The 17,039-nt window shown below is 42.2% G+C and overlaps 1 protein-coding gene across 3 annotated transcripts in view; it reads right to left on the reverse strand.

Annotated features, from left to right (window-relative positions):
• LOC140194525 (zinc finger and BTB domain-containing protein 7C) overlaps positions 1 to 17,039 on the reverse strand; it is a 261,687-nt gene that overhangs the window by 99,010 nt on the left and 145,638 nt on the right. For 2 of the 3 annotated variants that reach the window (XM_072251730.1, XM_072251731.1), the window contains exon 2: positions 2,876 to 2,996. In XM_072251730.1, the coding sequence (XP_072107831.1) occupies positions 2,876 to 2,958 (83 nt within the window). In that variant the 5' untranslated portion in view covers positions 2,959 to 2,996. Of the gene's footprint in view, positions 1 to 2,875; positions 2,997 to 17,039 lie in introns of those variants that run through there. The other variant, XM_072251732.1, reaches the window with a different exon arrangement.

A 17,039-nucleotide genomic window follows, 5' to 3' on the forward strand; every position in this document is an offset into this window, starting at 1 on the left:
CAGCTCCTTGAAGACCATGTTAGGGATGTGGAGCAGCAGCTGGATGACCTTCGGCATGTACAGGAGAGTGAGGAGATAATCGATCTGGATTACAGAGAAGTAGTCACCCCTAAGTTTATGGGGGATGACCTCCCAGGGGAATGCCACAGAGACCGGGTTACTGGCACTGAGCATGAGTCCATGGTGCAGAAGGGAAAGAGGGAGAAGAGGGGACCGGTAGTGATAGGGGACTCAATAGTCAGAGGAACAGACAGGAGATTCAGTGGAAGTGAACAGGACACCTGGATGGTATGTTCCTCCCAGGTACCAGGATCAGGGACGTCTCTGATTGCACACACAGCATTTTAGAAGGGGAGGGAGAGCAGCCAGATGCCTTGGTACATATTGAGAGAGCTGGGCAGAAAGCTGAGAAGCAGGACCTCTCAGGTAGTAATTTCTGGATTGCTGCCTGTGCCACATGCCATGAAGGGTAGGAACAGGATGATTTGGCTGATAAATGCATGGCTGAGAAGCTGGTGCAGGGGACAAGGCTTCAAGTTCTTGGATCATTGGGATCTCCTCTGGGGGAGGTATGACCTGTTCAAAAGGGATGGGTTGCATCTGAACCTGAGGGGCACCAATATTCTCGTGGGCAGGTTTGTTAGAGCTGTTGGTGAGAGTTTAAGCTAATTTGGCAAGGGGTTGGGAACCAGAATGAAGGGACTCAGGATAGGACAGATGGTAAAAAAGCAAGGATAGCTTTGTTGAGTGTCAGGAAAGGCAGGTAGACAATAGGACAAAACCGCAGCCAGCAGGGTAAGTATCAGTGCATTAGGGATGCAGAATCAAAAAACGTAGCAGATACGGTACTCAAAGTGTTATCTCTCAATGCACGGAGTATAAGAAATAAGGTGGATGATCTTGTTGCACTGTTACAGATTGCCAGGTATAATGTTGTGGCCATCAGTGAATCGTGGCTAAAAGATGGTTGTAGTTGGGAGCTGACTGTTAGAGGTTACACGTTGTATTGGAGAGATAGGAAGGTAGGCAGAGGGGGAGGCGTGGCTCTACTGGTAAAGAATGGCATCAAATCAGTAGAAATATGTGACATAGGATCAGAAGATGTTGAATCCTTGTGGGTTGAGTTAAGAAACTACAAGAACAAAAGGACTCTGATAGCAGTTACATTCAGGCCTCCCAACAGTATCTGGGATGTGGACCACAGATCACAACAGGACATAGAAGAGGCGTGTCAAAAGGGCAATGTTATGATAGTGATGGGAGGTTTCAACATGCAGGTCAATTGGGAAAATCAGGTTGGTAATGGATCTCAAGAGAGTGTATTTGTTGAATGCCTATGAGATGGCTCTTTCGAGCAGTTTGTCATTGAGCTTACTGGGGGATCAGCTATACTGTACTGGATTGGGTGTTATGTAATGAACTGGAGGTGATTAGGGAGTTTAAGGTAAAAGAACCCTTAGGGGACAGTGATCACAATATGGTTGAGTTCCATTTGAAATTTGATAGGGAGAAAGTGAAGTCTGACGTAGCAGTATTTCAGTGGAGTAAAGGAAATTACAGTGGTATGAGAGAGGAATTCACCAAAGTAAATTGGAAGGGCAAAGAAACGGCAAATAAAATTCAGTGTCAGGAAGTGTAAGGTCATGCCCTTTAGTAGAAGAAATGAAAGGGTTGACTATTTTCTAACTGAAGAGTAAATACAAAGAACTGAGGTGAGAACTGAGGTGCAAAGTGACTTCAGAGTCCTTGTGCAGGATTCCCTGAAGGTTAATTTACAGGTTGAATCTGGTGAGGAAGGCAAATATGATGTTTGTATTCATTTCAAGAGGACTAGAATATAAAAGCAAGAATATAATGCTGAGACTTTATACAGCACTGGTGAGGCCTCACTTGTGGAGTATTGTGAGCAGTTTTGGGCCCATTATCTTAGAAAGGATGTGCTGAAACTATAAAGGAGATACATGAAAATTATTCCAGGATTGAATGGCTTGTCAGACAAGGAACATTTGATGGCTCTGGGCCTATATTCACTAATTCAGAACAATGAGGGGTGACCTCACTGAAATCTATCAAATGGTGAAGGGGCTTAATAGAGTGGATGTGGAGTGGATGTTTCCTATGGTGGGAGTGTCTAAGACCAGAGGACACAGCCTCAGCCTTTTAGATCGTAGATGTGGAGGAATTTCTTCAGCCAGAGAGTGGTGAATCTGTGGAATTCTTTGACACAAGCAGCTGTGGAGGCCACGCCTTTATGTATATTTAAGGCAGAAGTTGATAGATTCTTGACTGCTCAGTGCATGAAGGGATATAGGGAGGATGCAGGAGGTTGGAGTTGAGAGGAAAATTGGATCAGCCATGATGAAAAGGTGGAACAGACTCAATGGGCCAAACGGCCTAATTTTGGTCTTATGGAAAGTCTGGAAATCTAAAGCCTCAAGACCTGAGATCTGGAGGCCTGTCCTGGGGTTGGTGACCTGTCTGTGTGGGTGGATGGGAAGGGAGAGAGAGGAGAGGGACTTACTTTGCTGCTTGTTGTCCTGGGTTGTTTTGATGAACAGTGTGAGCATGCTGTATTGGTGCTGGAGTATGTGGCAAACCTTGCGAGCTGCCCCCAGCACCTCCTCAGTGTGTTGTTTGTTAATGCAAAGGATGCATTTCACTGTATGCTTCATCGTACATGTGATAAATACATAAAACTGAATCTGAATCTGAGATTGGAATGGCCAGAGGAGATCTGCTGGATTACAAAGGGATGTCAATACTGTTGTTTGAAAATATGTCTCAATATATCTCACCACCAGTGATGCTAAATGGATTACATTTCATCAGTATCATAATTACATCTAGTGGGAATTCAAGTTACATTAACCCCTACCTTTGTCGCCAGACTTTGCTCTGCAGCTTTGGACACCAATTTCTCAGGAGGGATCTTCCACTTCTTGCATTTGGAGCTGACATTCCAAAAGTTTTCACTGACAAGATGCAAGGTGGACAATCTGTTGGGAAAAAAAAGATCAGTGTATCAAAGTTTAGAGTTTGAAGTAAATTTATTATCAAAGAACATATATGTCACCATTTATAACTCTGAGATTTGCTTTCTTCTGGGCATTCATAGCAAATAGAAAGAAAAAAACTGCACACAACAAAAATCCAATGTGCAAAAGACAGCAAACTGCAAACACAGAAAGAGAATAAAACATTGTAAATAATCAATAAATATTGATAACACTATTTGTAGAGTATCGTTAGCCTTTTGTCTAATGAGATATTCAGTAATTATTTTATTCAGATCCATTCACAAAACATTTAAGGTTCAGAATTCAAGATTGTTTTATGTAATTTCCCGTACACAAGAGTAAAGGAGAACATATCAAAGTTTCCAAGGGTATGAATCAAAAGAATGTCCTGTGGTCAAAGGTAACTTTATCCACGGTGGCAGGTAAGGAAATACAGAGAGCAAGGAGAAAAGTCAAGCTAAGTTCCTCTTCCAGTTCAGCGGTAAACTGGGTGTTTAAAATAATGCACACAGTTATGAGAACTGAGAGATTGGTTTCAGATTTATCTGGGATATTTCCCATCGGTCAAAATTCTGATGACATTTGCCGATGATTTGAAAACCCGCTACCATTTTGTTGACCATGATAGCTCTTTAGTTTTTGACTTCAATTCCTACACCTTATTTGCACCAGATGCAGATAACCTTTTCCCTCTTAGACCATAAAACATAGGAGCAGAATTAGGCCATTCAGTCCATCCAGTCTGCTCTGCCATTCCATCATGGCTGATATATCAACCCTCTCAACCCAATTCTCCGGCCTTTCCCTCATAACCTTTGACACCCTGACTAATCAAGAATCTATCAACCTCTGCTTTAACTGTATGTACACAATAACTTGGACTCCTCAGCCATCTGTGGCAACGAATCTTTGACCCAGTGTCCAAAGGTCTGGACAGTACAGCACAGACACCCTGAGCCAGAATGTCCATTATAGACATTACCAGCCACCAAAGCAAAAAAATGCGTCTTTGCCAGCTGACTTTGAAGTTCAGAAACACTTAAAATCATTAAAGATAAATCAAATAAATTAAATAAATTAAATGTGGATGTGGAATCTAAGAATCTTTGGTCTTAGATTCTTCCTCCTATGGTGGGAGAATTTAAGACCAGAGGACAAAGCTTCAGAATAGAGGGGAGTTCTTTTACAATGGAGAAGATGAGGAATTTCTTTAGCCAGAGGTTGGTGAATCTGTGGAATTCTTTTCCACAGGCAGCTATGGAGGCCAAGTCTTTCTGTATATTTAAGGCAGACCTTGATAGATCCTTGACTGGTCAGGGCATGAAGGAATTCAGGGAGAAGGCAGGAGATTGGGGCTGAGAGGAAAATTGGATCAGCCATGATGAAATGGTGGAACAACTCGATGGGCCAAATGGCCTAATTCTGCTCCTATATCTTATGGTCTTACAACAAAAAAATTTAATTATAAAAAAAATGTATAAAAAATTAAATTAAATAAGTAGTGCAAATCAGAGTGGATAAATCCCCAGGGCCTGACAAGATGTTCCCTCGGACCCTATGGGAGGCAAGTGCAGAAATTGCAGGGGCACCAGCAGAGATACTTACATCATTCTTAGTGACAGAGGAGCTACCAGACGATTGGAGGATAGCCAATATTGTTCCGCTATTTCAGTAAGGCTGTAAACATAAACCAGGAAATTATAGGCTGGTGAGTCTGACATCAGTAGTGGGAAAGGTATTGGAAGGTATTCTAAGGGAACAGATATATGAGTATTTGCATAGTAAGGGACTGATTAAGGATGGTCAGCATGGCTTTGTGCATGGTGGGTCATGGCTAAATGTACCGCTTGGATTTCCAGTATCTGCAGATTTTCTCGTTTGCAAATCTAATCATAACTGATCTAATTATTGCACCGTGGAATGATCTGATCTGTATGGACAAGCTTTCCACTTATCTCAGTACATGTGACAATAATAAACCAATACTACAAATTCCAATTCCAGCTACGTTCTGCTGTTAGAAGATGCAACATAAATATTACAGCACAGAACTGATTCTTTGGCACACAATGATCCCTATCTTTAAACTTTCTCCAAGATCAATCTAACCCTTCCCTCCAACAGAACCCTCTGTTTTTCTACCATCCATGTGTCTATCCTAAGAGTCTCTTAACCGTCTCTAAAGTATCTGCCTCCACCATCACCCCGGTAGTGCATTCCACACACCCATCACTCTCCGTATTAAAAAAAAACTACTGCAGATAACTTCTACTTTACTCCAGTTTTGGTTCAATATTTTTACTTACTTATGTAATGCCCTGGTGCACATCTTTACTGTTACGCTGTAGATATTTCAACTAGCTGCTCTGTAAGAATAGTCTGTTCTGGTTTCAGCCTGGTTGGGTTACTGTTGAAGATAAGGGATGATGTAGAATGTGTGCCATATCCAATTAGCAGGAGGTTTTCTTGGTGAGGGACAATAAGGTTGGTCTTGGGCTTTTGGTCAGTGGGAAATGAAGACAGAAGATGTTGGGGAGAACTGTTTGTAGCATACGATCCGGTAGGAGACCTGTTTGTTCAAGATGGATTGTGAGCAACGTTTAGAAGGTGGATTGGGCATTCACATTGACTGAGGGCCCAGCGCGTGAGTGACAGGAAGTTCAAGATGAGCTCCAACTTGTGCACATTTGACTGTTTAATTAGAATGGGCCCTTTTCTTTTTGTTATTCTTTACTAACCCTTCAGTTAAGATTCATAAACGTAATTCCTTTAATCGCATGCAGTGTACTGTCTGTCATTTCGTGGCACTAATTTGTAACAGGGTAGTGAATTACACAGCATCCACACAAACCGGAGTTTGGGGTGGAACAAGCTGTTTCAATCTCACAAGTTTGGCAGGACTTGACAGTGTCTTTCCTAGCCTTACCCAGCCAAGGAAACCAGGGTGGTTCATTATATATCATCTAATTATATATCAACTAATCATGAATCTATCAACCTCTGGCTTAAAAATATACAAAAACTAGGCCTTTGATAGGTTTCAATGAGATCACCATTCCTTCTTCTGAATTCCAGTGTATAGAGGCCGAGAGCCATCAAACACTCTTCATATAATAAGACGTTCAATCCTGGAATCATTTTCGTGAACATCCTTTGAACCCTCTCCAGTTTCGGCACATCCTTTCTAAGATATGTAAGAGGTCCAACATTGCTCACGATACTCCAAGTAAGGCCTCACCAGTGCTTTATAAAGTCTCAACAAAATATCCTTGCTTTTATATTCTAGTCCTCTTGAAATGAATGTTAACATTGCATTTGCCTTCCTCACCACTGACGCAACCTAGAAAATAATCTGTACAAGGACTCTCAAATCCCCTTGCACTTCAGATTTTTATATTTTCTCTTCTTTTAGAAAATAGTCAATGCTTTCATTTCTTCTACCAAAGTGCATGACCATACACTTCCCAACACTACACTCCTTTGTCATTATGTATTGCAATGTTCTGCTGCTGCAAACAGCAAATACCAATAATATTAAACCTGATTCTGATTCTGACTCTGAGGGACTGCAGTGGGTTGTTACCTTCTTAAGCATGATACGGTTGTGCAATATCATGCCCAGATATGAAAAATGAATAAAATAAATGTAGGCCATCAGGAATGAGAGATAATAGGTCTCCTTCCCTCTGATCTCCATGTGCAAAGTAGTTGGTTGAAAGACAGTCAGCCAGGTTTCAGTCTGTCTCCTGGACGTAGATGTGAGGTCAAGAGTCCTCAGGGAACATTCGTTAGTCATCACAGCCGGATAGAAGCTGTCCTTGAACTTGACTGCATGTGCTTTTGTACCCCCTGCCTGATGGAAGGAGGAAGAAGAGAGAAGGACTGTGGTGGGCAGGATCTTTAATAGTGGCCACAAGCAAAATAGTAGGGTACAAATAAGACCAACAAACTTAGAATCTCTTGCTGAGTCATAAAACCATTAGAGCATGAGACACAGAAGCAGAATTAGGACATTCGGCCCATCGAGTCTGTTCCACCATTCCATCATTGCTGATTTATTATCCCTGTCAACCCCATTCTCCAGCTTCCTCCCTGGAACCTTTGATGCCTTGACAAAATCAAGAATATATCAAACTCAACTTCAAATATACCCAATGACTTGGCATCCACAGCTGTCTGTGGCAATGATTTCCACAGATTCACCACCCTTGGGCTAAAGAAATTCCTCATCTCTGTTCAAAATGAACATCCCTCTATTCTGAGCCTGTGCCCCCGGTCCTGGACTCCCCAACTATAGGAAATATCCACTCCACATCTACGTTGTCGAGACATTTCAGTATTCCATAGGTTTCAATGAGATCCCCTCTCATTCTTCTAAACTCTATCAAATACTCCTCATATGTTAACCCTTTCATTGATGGAATCATCCTTGTGAAACTCCTCTGGACCCTCCATGACGAGTCAGGCAACATGGATTTCAGCCCTTCCGACAGACCCTGAGCTGGTCCCATTTGACAACGTCTGCTTTTCCACAATCTCATTGTATTTGTTATTATTCAGAGGTACAGCACAGTTCTAGACCCTTCTGGACCAACGAGCCTGCACCACAGAACTACACCGATGTGACCAATTAACCTACTAACCCGTACACCTTTCAGATGTGGGGGGAGGGGGGTGGGAAAGTGCAGCCGAACAAAACCCATACGGTCACACGAGAATGTACACAGTAATGGGGAGAACGTACACACTCCTCACAGACGGTGACGGGAATTGAACCCTGGTCACGGACACTGTAATACCGTTATACTGACCGGTACACGGTAATGGGGAGAACGTACACACTCCTCACAGACAGTGACAGGGATTGAACCCGGGTCACTGACACTGTAAGGGTGTTGCGCTAGCGGCTACGATACCATGATGCCCCCAGATCTGGTGGATAATTAATTTCCAGAGAGAAATTGATGCTTTTTCACTATTGGAAGCCTTGTAACTATAAAAACACACACAATTTTTTCAACCATAATTGTTTTAAAATAACATATTGTCAATGCAACACAGTACCTATGGAAAAGAGTAAACAGTTGACATTTCAGGCCCAAACTCTTGACTGCTTACTCCTCTGCATAGATGCTGCCTGACCTGCTGAGTTTTTCCAGCATTTTGTGCGTGTTTCTCTGGATTTCCAGCATCTGCAGATTTTCTCATGCTTAAGATATTTCCAATGCCTTATCAGAGGCATAATACTAAAAAAAAACCTATTCCAATCCAAAGGAAGTATTAGAACAGGTGAGCAAAATCTTGATCAAAGATGGCCCTAAGGAGGAATGGAGTGGAGGGACTTCAGTGTTTTAACAGAAACTTCCAGTTCTTGAGAGCTAAAAGGTTGAAAATACAGCAGTTAACATTGGGATGAAAGGAGGTTCACAAGAATGGTTCTGGGAATGAAAGGGTTAATGTATGAGGAGCATTTAATGGCTCTGGGGCTGTGCTCATTGGAGTTTAGAAAAATGAGGGAGGATCTCATTGAATATTGAAAGGCCTGGATAGAGTGGATGTGGAGGGGAGGGAGTGGGTGTGAGGGCGTCTGGAACCAGAGGGCTTTGCCTCAGAATAGAAGAATGTATGTACCCTTATAACAGAAATAAGGATGAATTTCTTTAGCTAGATGGTGGTAGATCTGTGGAATTCATTGCCACAGACCGCTGTGGAGGCCAAGTCATTGGGTTTATTTAAGGTGGAGGTTAATAGGCTCTTAATTATCATGACTATACCTCTACCCACCCTGTCTCCTGTTAAAAGTGCTATCTCCTTTTCTCAGTTCCTTCGTCTCAGAGTTGTCCTTCTTCAAACAACAGGGTTTCCCTTCCTCTACCATTGATTCTGCCCTCAGCTGCATCTCCTCCATTCCCTAGATATCTTCCCACCACCTTAACAGGGATAGTGTTCCTCTTGTCCTCGCCTACCTCTGCATCCAACATATTACTACGCAACTTCCACCATTTTGAACAGGATCCTACCACCAAACACATCTTTAAATCCCCTACCTTACTTGCCGCTTTCCACAGGGATTGCTCCCTCCATGATTCCCTTGTCTGTTTGTCTCTTCCCACCAATCTCCCTCCTGGCACTTATCCTCTACATTGGTGAGACCCAATATAAACTGTGGAGACCGCTTTGTCAAGCACCTCTGCTCCATCCGCCAAAATCATAATTTCCCGCTGGCCAGCCATTTTTATTTCTCTCTTCATTTCTGTCTGACATGTCAGTCCATGGCCTCCTCTTGTGTCATGATTAGACCACCCTCAGGGTGGAGGAACAGCACCTTATATTCTATCCAGGTAGTTTTCAACCCAGGGTTTCTCAACGAGGGGTCCGTGAGAGGTCACTAGGGGTTCCGCAAGAGATTGTGATTAAAAAAAACATTGTATTTTCAACATAGCGCAACATAATGGTGGTGCTCGCAGTGGTGGCCAGTGACCAAGCAGCCCCATTTACAATCTCGTTAAAAGTCTCTCAGCCCAGTACGGCCATGCGCAGTATGACTGCATTTATTTGGTTGAATTCATTCTCAGATTTTGACGAGAGAGAATTGGTGAGTGCTGTATTGCACAAAGGGGAGGGCGGTAGACTGATGTGGAGCGTGAAGTGTTAGTTACACAGGGATATTTTATTAACCCCTCATCTGATGGTCCAACGTGGTGATTTTTGAAGAGGAGGTGTGAGATGGAAGAGGAGGATTCTAGGCCTGGGCCTATGGACATTTCTGATGAGGTTAATGATAAAGAATTACAATCTTCTGAATCATTTCACTGCACTAGCACAACAATGGACACAAAAAAGCCCATCTTTACAATGAAAGCTATTTATCAATGAGTTTTACATGGACTGTGGCAAATGTAGCAATAGCTCCAGCAAAATTGAAAAGACACTTAACCACAAATCACAGCCATATGACACATAAAAGTGCTGATTATTTTAAACAGCTATTGGAATCTCAAAACATTGTAAAGCTTTTGTTAATGAAGTCACAGTCAGTAAAAGGACTCAGGAAGCAAGTTATTTAATAGCAGAACTTATTACCCAGAAAAGGAAAAGTCACACCATTGGTGAGAACCTGACAAGGCCAGCATGAAAAGTTATAGTGTGTAAAATGTTAGGACAAGATACAGTATGAGAAATTGAAAAGGTTTCACTCTCAAACTGTACAATAAGTCGATGTATTGGTAATATGCCACATGCTGTGAAGAGGTTTTGTGTGACAAACTGGAAAAAAAAACAGCTTCTCTATCCATGTTGATGAATCAACAGAGTTAACCAATAAATGTCATGTTGTAGCAGTTGCAAGATTTGTAAATGATGGTGAAATTCAAGGAAACTTTTTGCTGTTGCTAAAAGCTGTCCAAAATAAGCAAAGGTCAAGATATATTTATTGTTTTGTCTTCATATCTGGAAACAAAAGGTCTGTCTTTTAGGCCAGATTTTGCCGGGTGCTTTGAGGATGAAGAATGGCTGCAGAAACTAGCCCACCTAACAGACATTTTTCATCATATAAACCAGTTGAACAAGACTCTGCAAGATCCTGGAAAAAATGTTTGACTTCAAGTGACAAGATTCTTAGGCTTAAAACGAAAGTGAATCCTTGGAAAACTCATGTTGCAAAAATAAATCTTCAAATGTTTCCACTGCTACTTAGGCTTGACAGTGAGTCAAATTGAAAATCACCTGTAAGAACTGCAGAACAAAACTGAACAGTATTTTCCTCCCTTTCAACACAAGTGTACGACTGGGTGAAGGACACTTTATCTGAATCTACTGCTCAGCCTGAGAACTTGACTTTGAGAGGAGAGGAAGATCTTTGTGAGATACAGTCTGATTGTGCAGTCAAGATGAGATTTACTGACCTGCCCCAGGTCAATTTCTAGATTTCTGTGAAAGAAGAGTATCCTGCCATTCATAGGAAAGAAATGAACATTTTGCTGCAGTTTGCAACTTCTTACACGTATCAGCAAGCTTTATCTTGTTTAGCAAGCATCAAGAGCAAGGATAGTGATCAGTTGAAGATGAAATCTGTGTGATCTTACCTCAAGTTTGACCCAGCATTGAGTATTTGTGCAGCAAAAAACAAGCACAGGCTTCATGTGCTAGGCCTATATTTGAGCCTGATCATGTCACTTTGTGAGAAAATGTTTTTTCAAAGTCTTGTATAAAATTAGTCTTAGGTTATATTTTTATTCATATTGCTTTGGCTTATGGTTTTTAGTAACTTTACTATTCAACATTGTCAAAAAATTTTCATGTTGTACATAGCATGATTTAAAATCAATTTATAACCTTTATTTAAATTAAATCTAATGAGTTTACCTTTAGAAAAATTAAGTCCCACTTTGGCTTAAGCCAGTTATTTAACAGAAATGTATTACGTTTCCCTTATGAGTTTTTAAAATTTATGAAAGGGAAAGGAAGAGATTAATTTCAAGAAAGGTAAGCTAAGCTTAACTACCAGTTTTTTTTCAAGGAAGGTTGGCTAAAAGTTAATTCTCTACTCAAAAGAGCATTGACAATTATTTTTGGATTATTGTATCTACAACCCACTGATCACACTAATGTTCTGTGAGCTGTAGGTTTAATGATTTTTATGCAGGGGTTCCCTGAGACCTGAAAATTATTTCAAGGCCTCCTCCAGGACAAAAAGGTTGAGAAAGGCTGCTTCAACCTAATGGCATGAACATTGATTTCTCTTTCCAGTAATGTTTATTCCTCCCCTCTTCTCTCTTTTTCTATTCTCGATTAGCTCTTCTTCTCACCTGCCTATCACCTCCCACTGGTGCCTCTCCTTTTTTCCCTTTCTCCTATGGTCCACTCTCTTCTCCTATCAGATTCCTTCTTCTCCAGCCCTTTACCTTTCTCACCCGCTTGGCCTCACCTATGGCTTCCAGATTGTCCGCTTTCCCTCCACCCACCTTTTTACTCTAGCGTCTTCTCCTATCCCTCTCAGACTTGAAGAAGGGTCTTGAGCGGAAGTACTTATTCATTTCTAAGGATGCTGCCTGACCTGCTGAGTTCCTCCAGCATTTGGCGTGAGGTGCTTAATTAGAAATGGCATCAAAGGTTATGGGAGAAGGCAGAAGAATGGCCTTGAGAGGGATAATAAATCAGCCCATGGAGCAGACTCAATGGACCAAATGGCACACTGCTGCTCCAACCTCAGATGACATAACACAAGATATTCTACAGATGCTGGGTGTCCAGAGTAAAATGTAGGATCTATAGAAAGGAATAGACAGATGACATTTCAGACTGAGACCCTTCATCAGGACTGGAAATGAAGGGCGAAGGAGTCAGAATAAGGGGGTGTGCCCGGGGGGGGGGGGGGGAGGAGAGGAAATACAAGCTACAAGGTGATAGGCGAAGTTAGGTGGGAAGGGAAAGTAGGTGGTTGGGTTACTCTGATTCTGTACTGTCCTAACTACACAAGAGACGACAATAAATGACTAAATATTGCAATTTGAGAGGGAGAAGCATATGTCACATATATCATTATCGCAATGGAAGAAGGGGAGTTACAGAGGCATGAGAGAGGAGTGTGCCAAAGTGGATTGAAGGAGGATACTAGTTGGGGGACGACAGCAGAGCAGGGATGGCTAACGCTTCTGGGAATAGATCACAAGGCGCAGTATAGATATGTCCCAGAGAAGAAGTTGTTCTCAAAATGCAGGGGTAGGCAATTGTGGCTGACAAGGGAAGTTAAGGACTGCATAAAACTCAAGGAAAGGGCATATAAGGTAGCAAAAGTGAGTAGGAAGTTGATGATTGGGAAGCTTTTAAAATCCAACAAAAGGCAACTAAAAAACCCATAAGAAGGGAAAGGATGACATATGAGGGCAGACTAGCCAATAATATAAAGCAAGATACTTTAATTTTTTTCAGTTATATAAACAGTAAAATGGAGGTGAGAGTTGATATTGGACCACTGGAAAATGATACTGGTGACTTAGTAATGAGGAACAAAGAAATGGCAGATGAACTTAATGAGTACTTTGCATCTGACTTCACTGTGGAAGACACTAGCAGTGTACCAAATGTCCGTGAGTGTCAGGGAGCAGGAGTGAGTGCCATTGCTCTTACAAAGGAAAAGGTGCTATGCAAACTGAATGGTCTTAAGGTGGATAAGTCACCTGATCCAGATGGACTACATCCCAGAGTCCTGAGGGAGGTTGCTAAAGAGATAACGGATGCATTGGTCATGATCTTTCAAGGATCACCTGATTCTGGCATTGTCCCAGAGGACTGGAAGATTGTATATGTCACTCCACTCTTTAAGAAGGGAGGAAGGCAAAAGAAAGGAAATTATAGGTCTGTTAGCCTAACCTCAGTGGTTGGGAAAGTGCTGGCAAACATTATTAAGGTTGAGGTTTCGGGGTACTTGGGGACTAATGATAAAATCAGTCAAAGTCAGCATGGTTTCTGTAAAGGAAAATCTCGTCTGACAAATTTGTTAGAGATCTTCAAGGAAGGAACAAGCAGGGTGGACAAAGGAGAGGCAGTGGATGTCAGTTACTTGGATTTTCAGGAGGCATTTGATAAGGCGCCAACCATGAGGCTGCTTAACAAGATAAAATCCTATGGAATTATAGGAAAGATGCTGGCATGGATAGAGGAGTGGCTGACAGGCAGGAGGCAGTCAGTGGGAATAAAAGGGGGCCTTTTCTGGTTGGCTGCCAGTGACTAGTGGTGTTCCTTGGGGTTCAGGGATGGGACCGTTACTTTTCACATTGTTTGTTAATGATTTGGATAATGGAATTGATGGCTTTGTGGCAAAGTTTGCAGATGCCAAGATAGGTAGAGAGCTAGGTACTGCTGAGGAAGCAATGAGATAGCAGCAGGACAAATTGGAAGAATGGGCAATAAAGTGGCAGATAAAATAGAGTGTTGGGAAATGCATAACAATGCACTTCGGTAAAAGGAACAATAGTGCAGACTATTATCTAAATGGGGAGAAAATTCAAAAACATCAGAAATGCAGAGGGACTTAGGTGTCCTGTGCAAGACTCCCAGAAGGTTAATTTACAGGTTGAGTCTGTGGTAAAGAAGGCAAATGCAATGTTGGCATTTATTTCAAGGGGAATAGACTATAAAAGCAAGGAGATAATGCTGAGGCTTTATAAAACACTAGTCAGGTCACACTTCGAGTATCGTCAACAGTTTTGGGACCCATATCTCAGAAGGGATGTGTTGTCATTGGAGAGAGTATAGAAGAGGTTCATGAGAATGATTCCGGGAATGAAGGGGTTAACATATGAGGAGCATTTGGCAGCTTTGGGCCTCTACTCACTGGAATTTAGAAGAATGTGGGGGGATCTCACTGAATCCTACTGAATGTTGGAAGGCCTAGATAAGGTGGATGTGGGGAGGATGTTTCCTGTGGTGGGGGTAATCAGAACTGGAGGGCACTGCCTCAAAATTGAGCGATAACCCTTTAGAATAGAGGCAAGGAGAAATTTTTTTAGCCAGGGTCATGAATCTGTGGAATGCTCTGCCACAGACTACAGTGGAGGCCAAGTCCGTAGGTATACTTAAAGCAGAAGTTGATAGGTTCCTGATCGGTCAGGGCAGCAAAGGATATGGCGAGAAGGCAGGTGTATGGGGTTGAGTGGGATCCGGGATCAGCCATGATGGAATGGCGGAGCAGACTCAATGTGCTGAGTGGCCTAATTCTGCTCCTATGTCTTATGGTACATGTCAATTGGGTCTCATTGATATTCCCATGATGAGATCAGGGAAGTCTGTTCATGGTCATCTTCTGTATTAACACATTGTTGAAGACATGTCCCTACCACAAAATTCACAGTCAAGATAAGTCGGTTTAATCAATTAATAATCTGTCTGTTTGCAGATATTCTTCAACACTAACAGAAGTAAAGTGTATTGGCTATCTGTGTTTTGTTTTCAGACTGGACATTGGGATTGTGTTCAGTCAGATGGGATGTAAATATGTAATTCTGAAAATGATTTATTATCATTAAACTCTACCCTCTTCTCTACTATCTGTACACTCGTGGTTACATGGGCAGATTCTGCTCTAACTCTAACTACAAGTTTGCAGATGAGACCGATGTAGTGTGCAGCATCTCACATAACAATGAGTTGGATTATAGAGTCCAGTCGTATGTTGTTGTGTCAACAACCTTTCCCTCAATGTCACCAAAACCAAAGTGCTGATCATTGCAGGAAGTGGGCAGTGTTCCTGTTTACATTAGAAGTGTTAAGGTTGAGAGGGTTGGAGCTTCTAGGCGTGAACATCACCAGTCATCTGACTGGCTCCAACCACATTGATGTCATGGCCAAGAAGGCTTTAGAACATAGGACATAGAGCATAAAACATAGAAATCTACAGCACATGACAGGCCCTTCGGCCCACAATGTTGTGCCGACCATGTCACCTACTCTAGAATCTGCCTAGAGTTTCCCTGCTGCATAGCCCTCTATTTTTCTAAGCTCCATGTACATATCTGAGTTTCTTAACAAATCTCTATTGTATCTGCCTCTACCACCGTCACCGTCACCCACCACTGTCTGTGTGAAAAACTTACCCTGACATCCCCCTTAGTACCTACTTCCAAGCACCTTAAAACTGTGTCCTCTTGTGTTAGCCATTTCAGGCCCAGGAAAAAGCTTACGACTATCCACACGATCAATGCCTCTCATCATCTTATACACCTCTATCAGCTCATCTCTCATCCTCCGCCGCTCCAAGGAGAAAAGGCTAAATTCACTCAACCTATTCTCATAAGGAATGCTCTCCAATCCAGGCAACATCCTTGTCAATCTCCTCTGCACTCTCTCTAGAGCATCCACGTCCTTCCTGTAATGAGGTGACCAGAACTGAACATAGTACTCCAAGTGGGGTCTAACTAAGGTCTTATACATCTTTAACATTACCTCGCGGCCCTTGAACTCCATCCCACGGTTGATGAATGCCAACACACCATACACCTTCTTAACAACACTGTCAACCTGCGCAGCAGCTTTGAGCGTCCTACCAACATGGTCCCCAAGATCTCAGTTGATCCTCCACACTGCCAAGAGTCTTACCATTAATATTATATTCTGTCTTCAAATTTGACCTACTGAAATGCACCACCACACTTATCTGGGTTGAACTTCATCTGCCACTTCTCAGCCCAGTTCTGCATCCTATCGATGTCCTGCTGTAACCTCTGACAAATCTCCAGCCTATCCACAACACCCCCAAACTATCCACAACACCTCACCAACACCTCTAATTCCTCAAGAAGCTAAACAAATTCAGCATGTCTTCATCAACTCTGATCAATTTTTTTTGATGCCTTGATGGTTTTGACATTAAACACTTAGGGAGTTAGGAGGCAACAACATGTCCAAAGAGTTGAAAGTCTAAGAAGGCAGCATCCATCATTAAGGGCCCTCGCCATCCAGGACATGCCCAATTCTCATTACTTTGGAGGTTCAGGAGCCTGAAGACCCACACTGAATGTTTGAGGAACAGCTTCTTTCCCTCCACTGTCATCTCTGAATGGTCCATGGACCCATGAACACTACCTCATTATTTCACTCTCTTTTGGCATGACTTAATTATTTTTTATATATTTCTTATTGGAACTGATAGTAATCATTTACGTGTTGTAGTGTATTGCCTTTGTAAAAGAAATTTCACAACATACTGTATATGTTTTGGTCCCCTAATCTGAGGAAAGACATTCTTGCCATAGAGGGAGTACCAGCTTGATTCCTGGGATGGCAGGACTTTCATATGATGAAAGACTAGATCGACTAGGCTTATACTCGTTGGAATTTAGAAGATTGGGGGGGGATCTGATTGAAACGTATAAGATCCTAAAGGGATTGGACAGGCTAGATGCAGGAAGATTGTTCCCGATGTTGGGGAAGTCCAGCACGAGGCGTCACAGTTTGAGGATAAAGGGGAAGCCTTTTAGGACCGAGATTAGGAAAAACTTCTTCACACAGAGAGTGGTGAATCTG

The sequence above is a fragment of the Mobula birostris genome, chromosome 3, assembly GCF_030028105.1.
Source record: "Mobula birostris isolate sMobBir1 chromosome 3, sMobBir1.hap1, whole genome shotgun sequence".
Classification (NCBI taxonomy): domain Eukaryota; kingdom Metazoa; phylum Chordata; class Chondrichthyes; order Myliobatiformes; family Myliobatidae; genus Mobula; species Mobula birostris.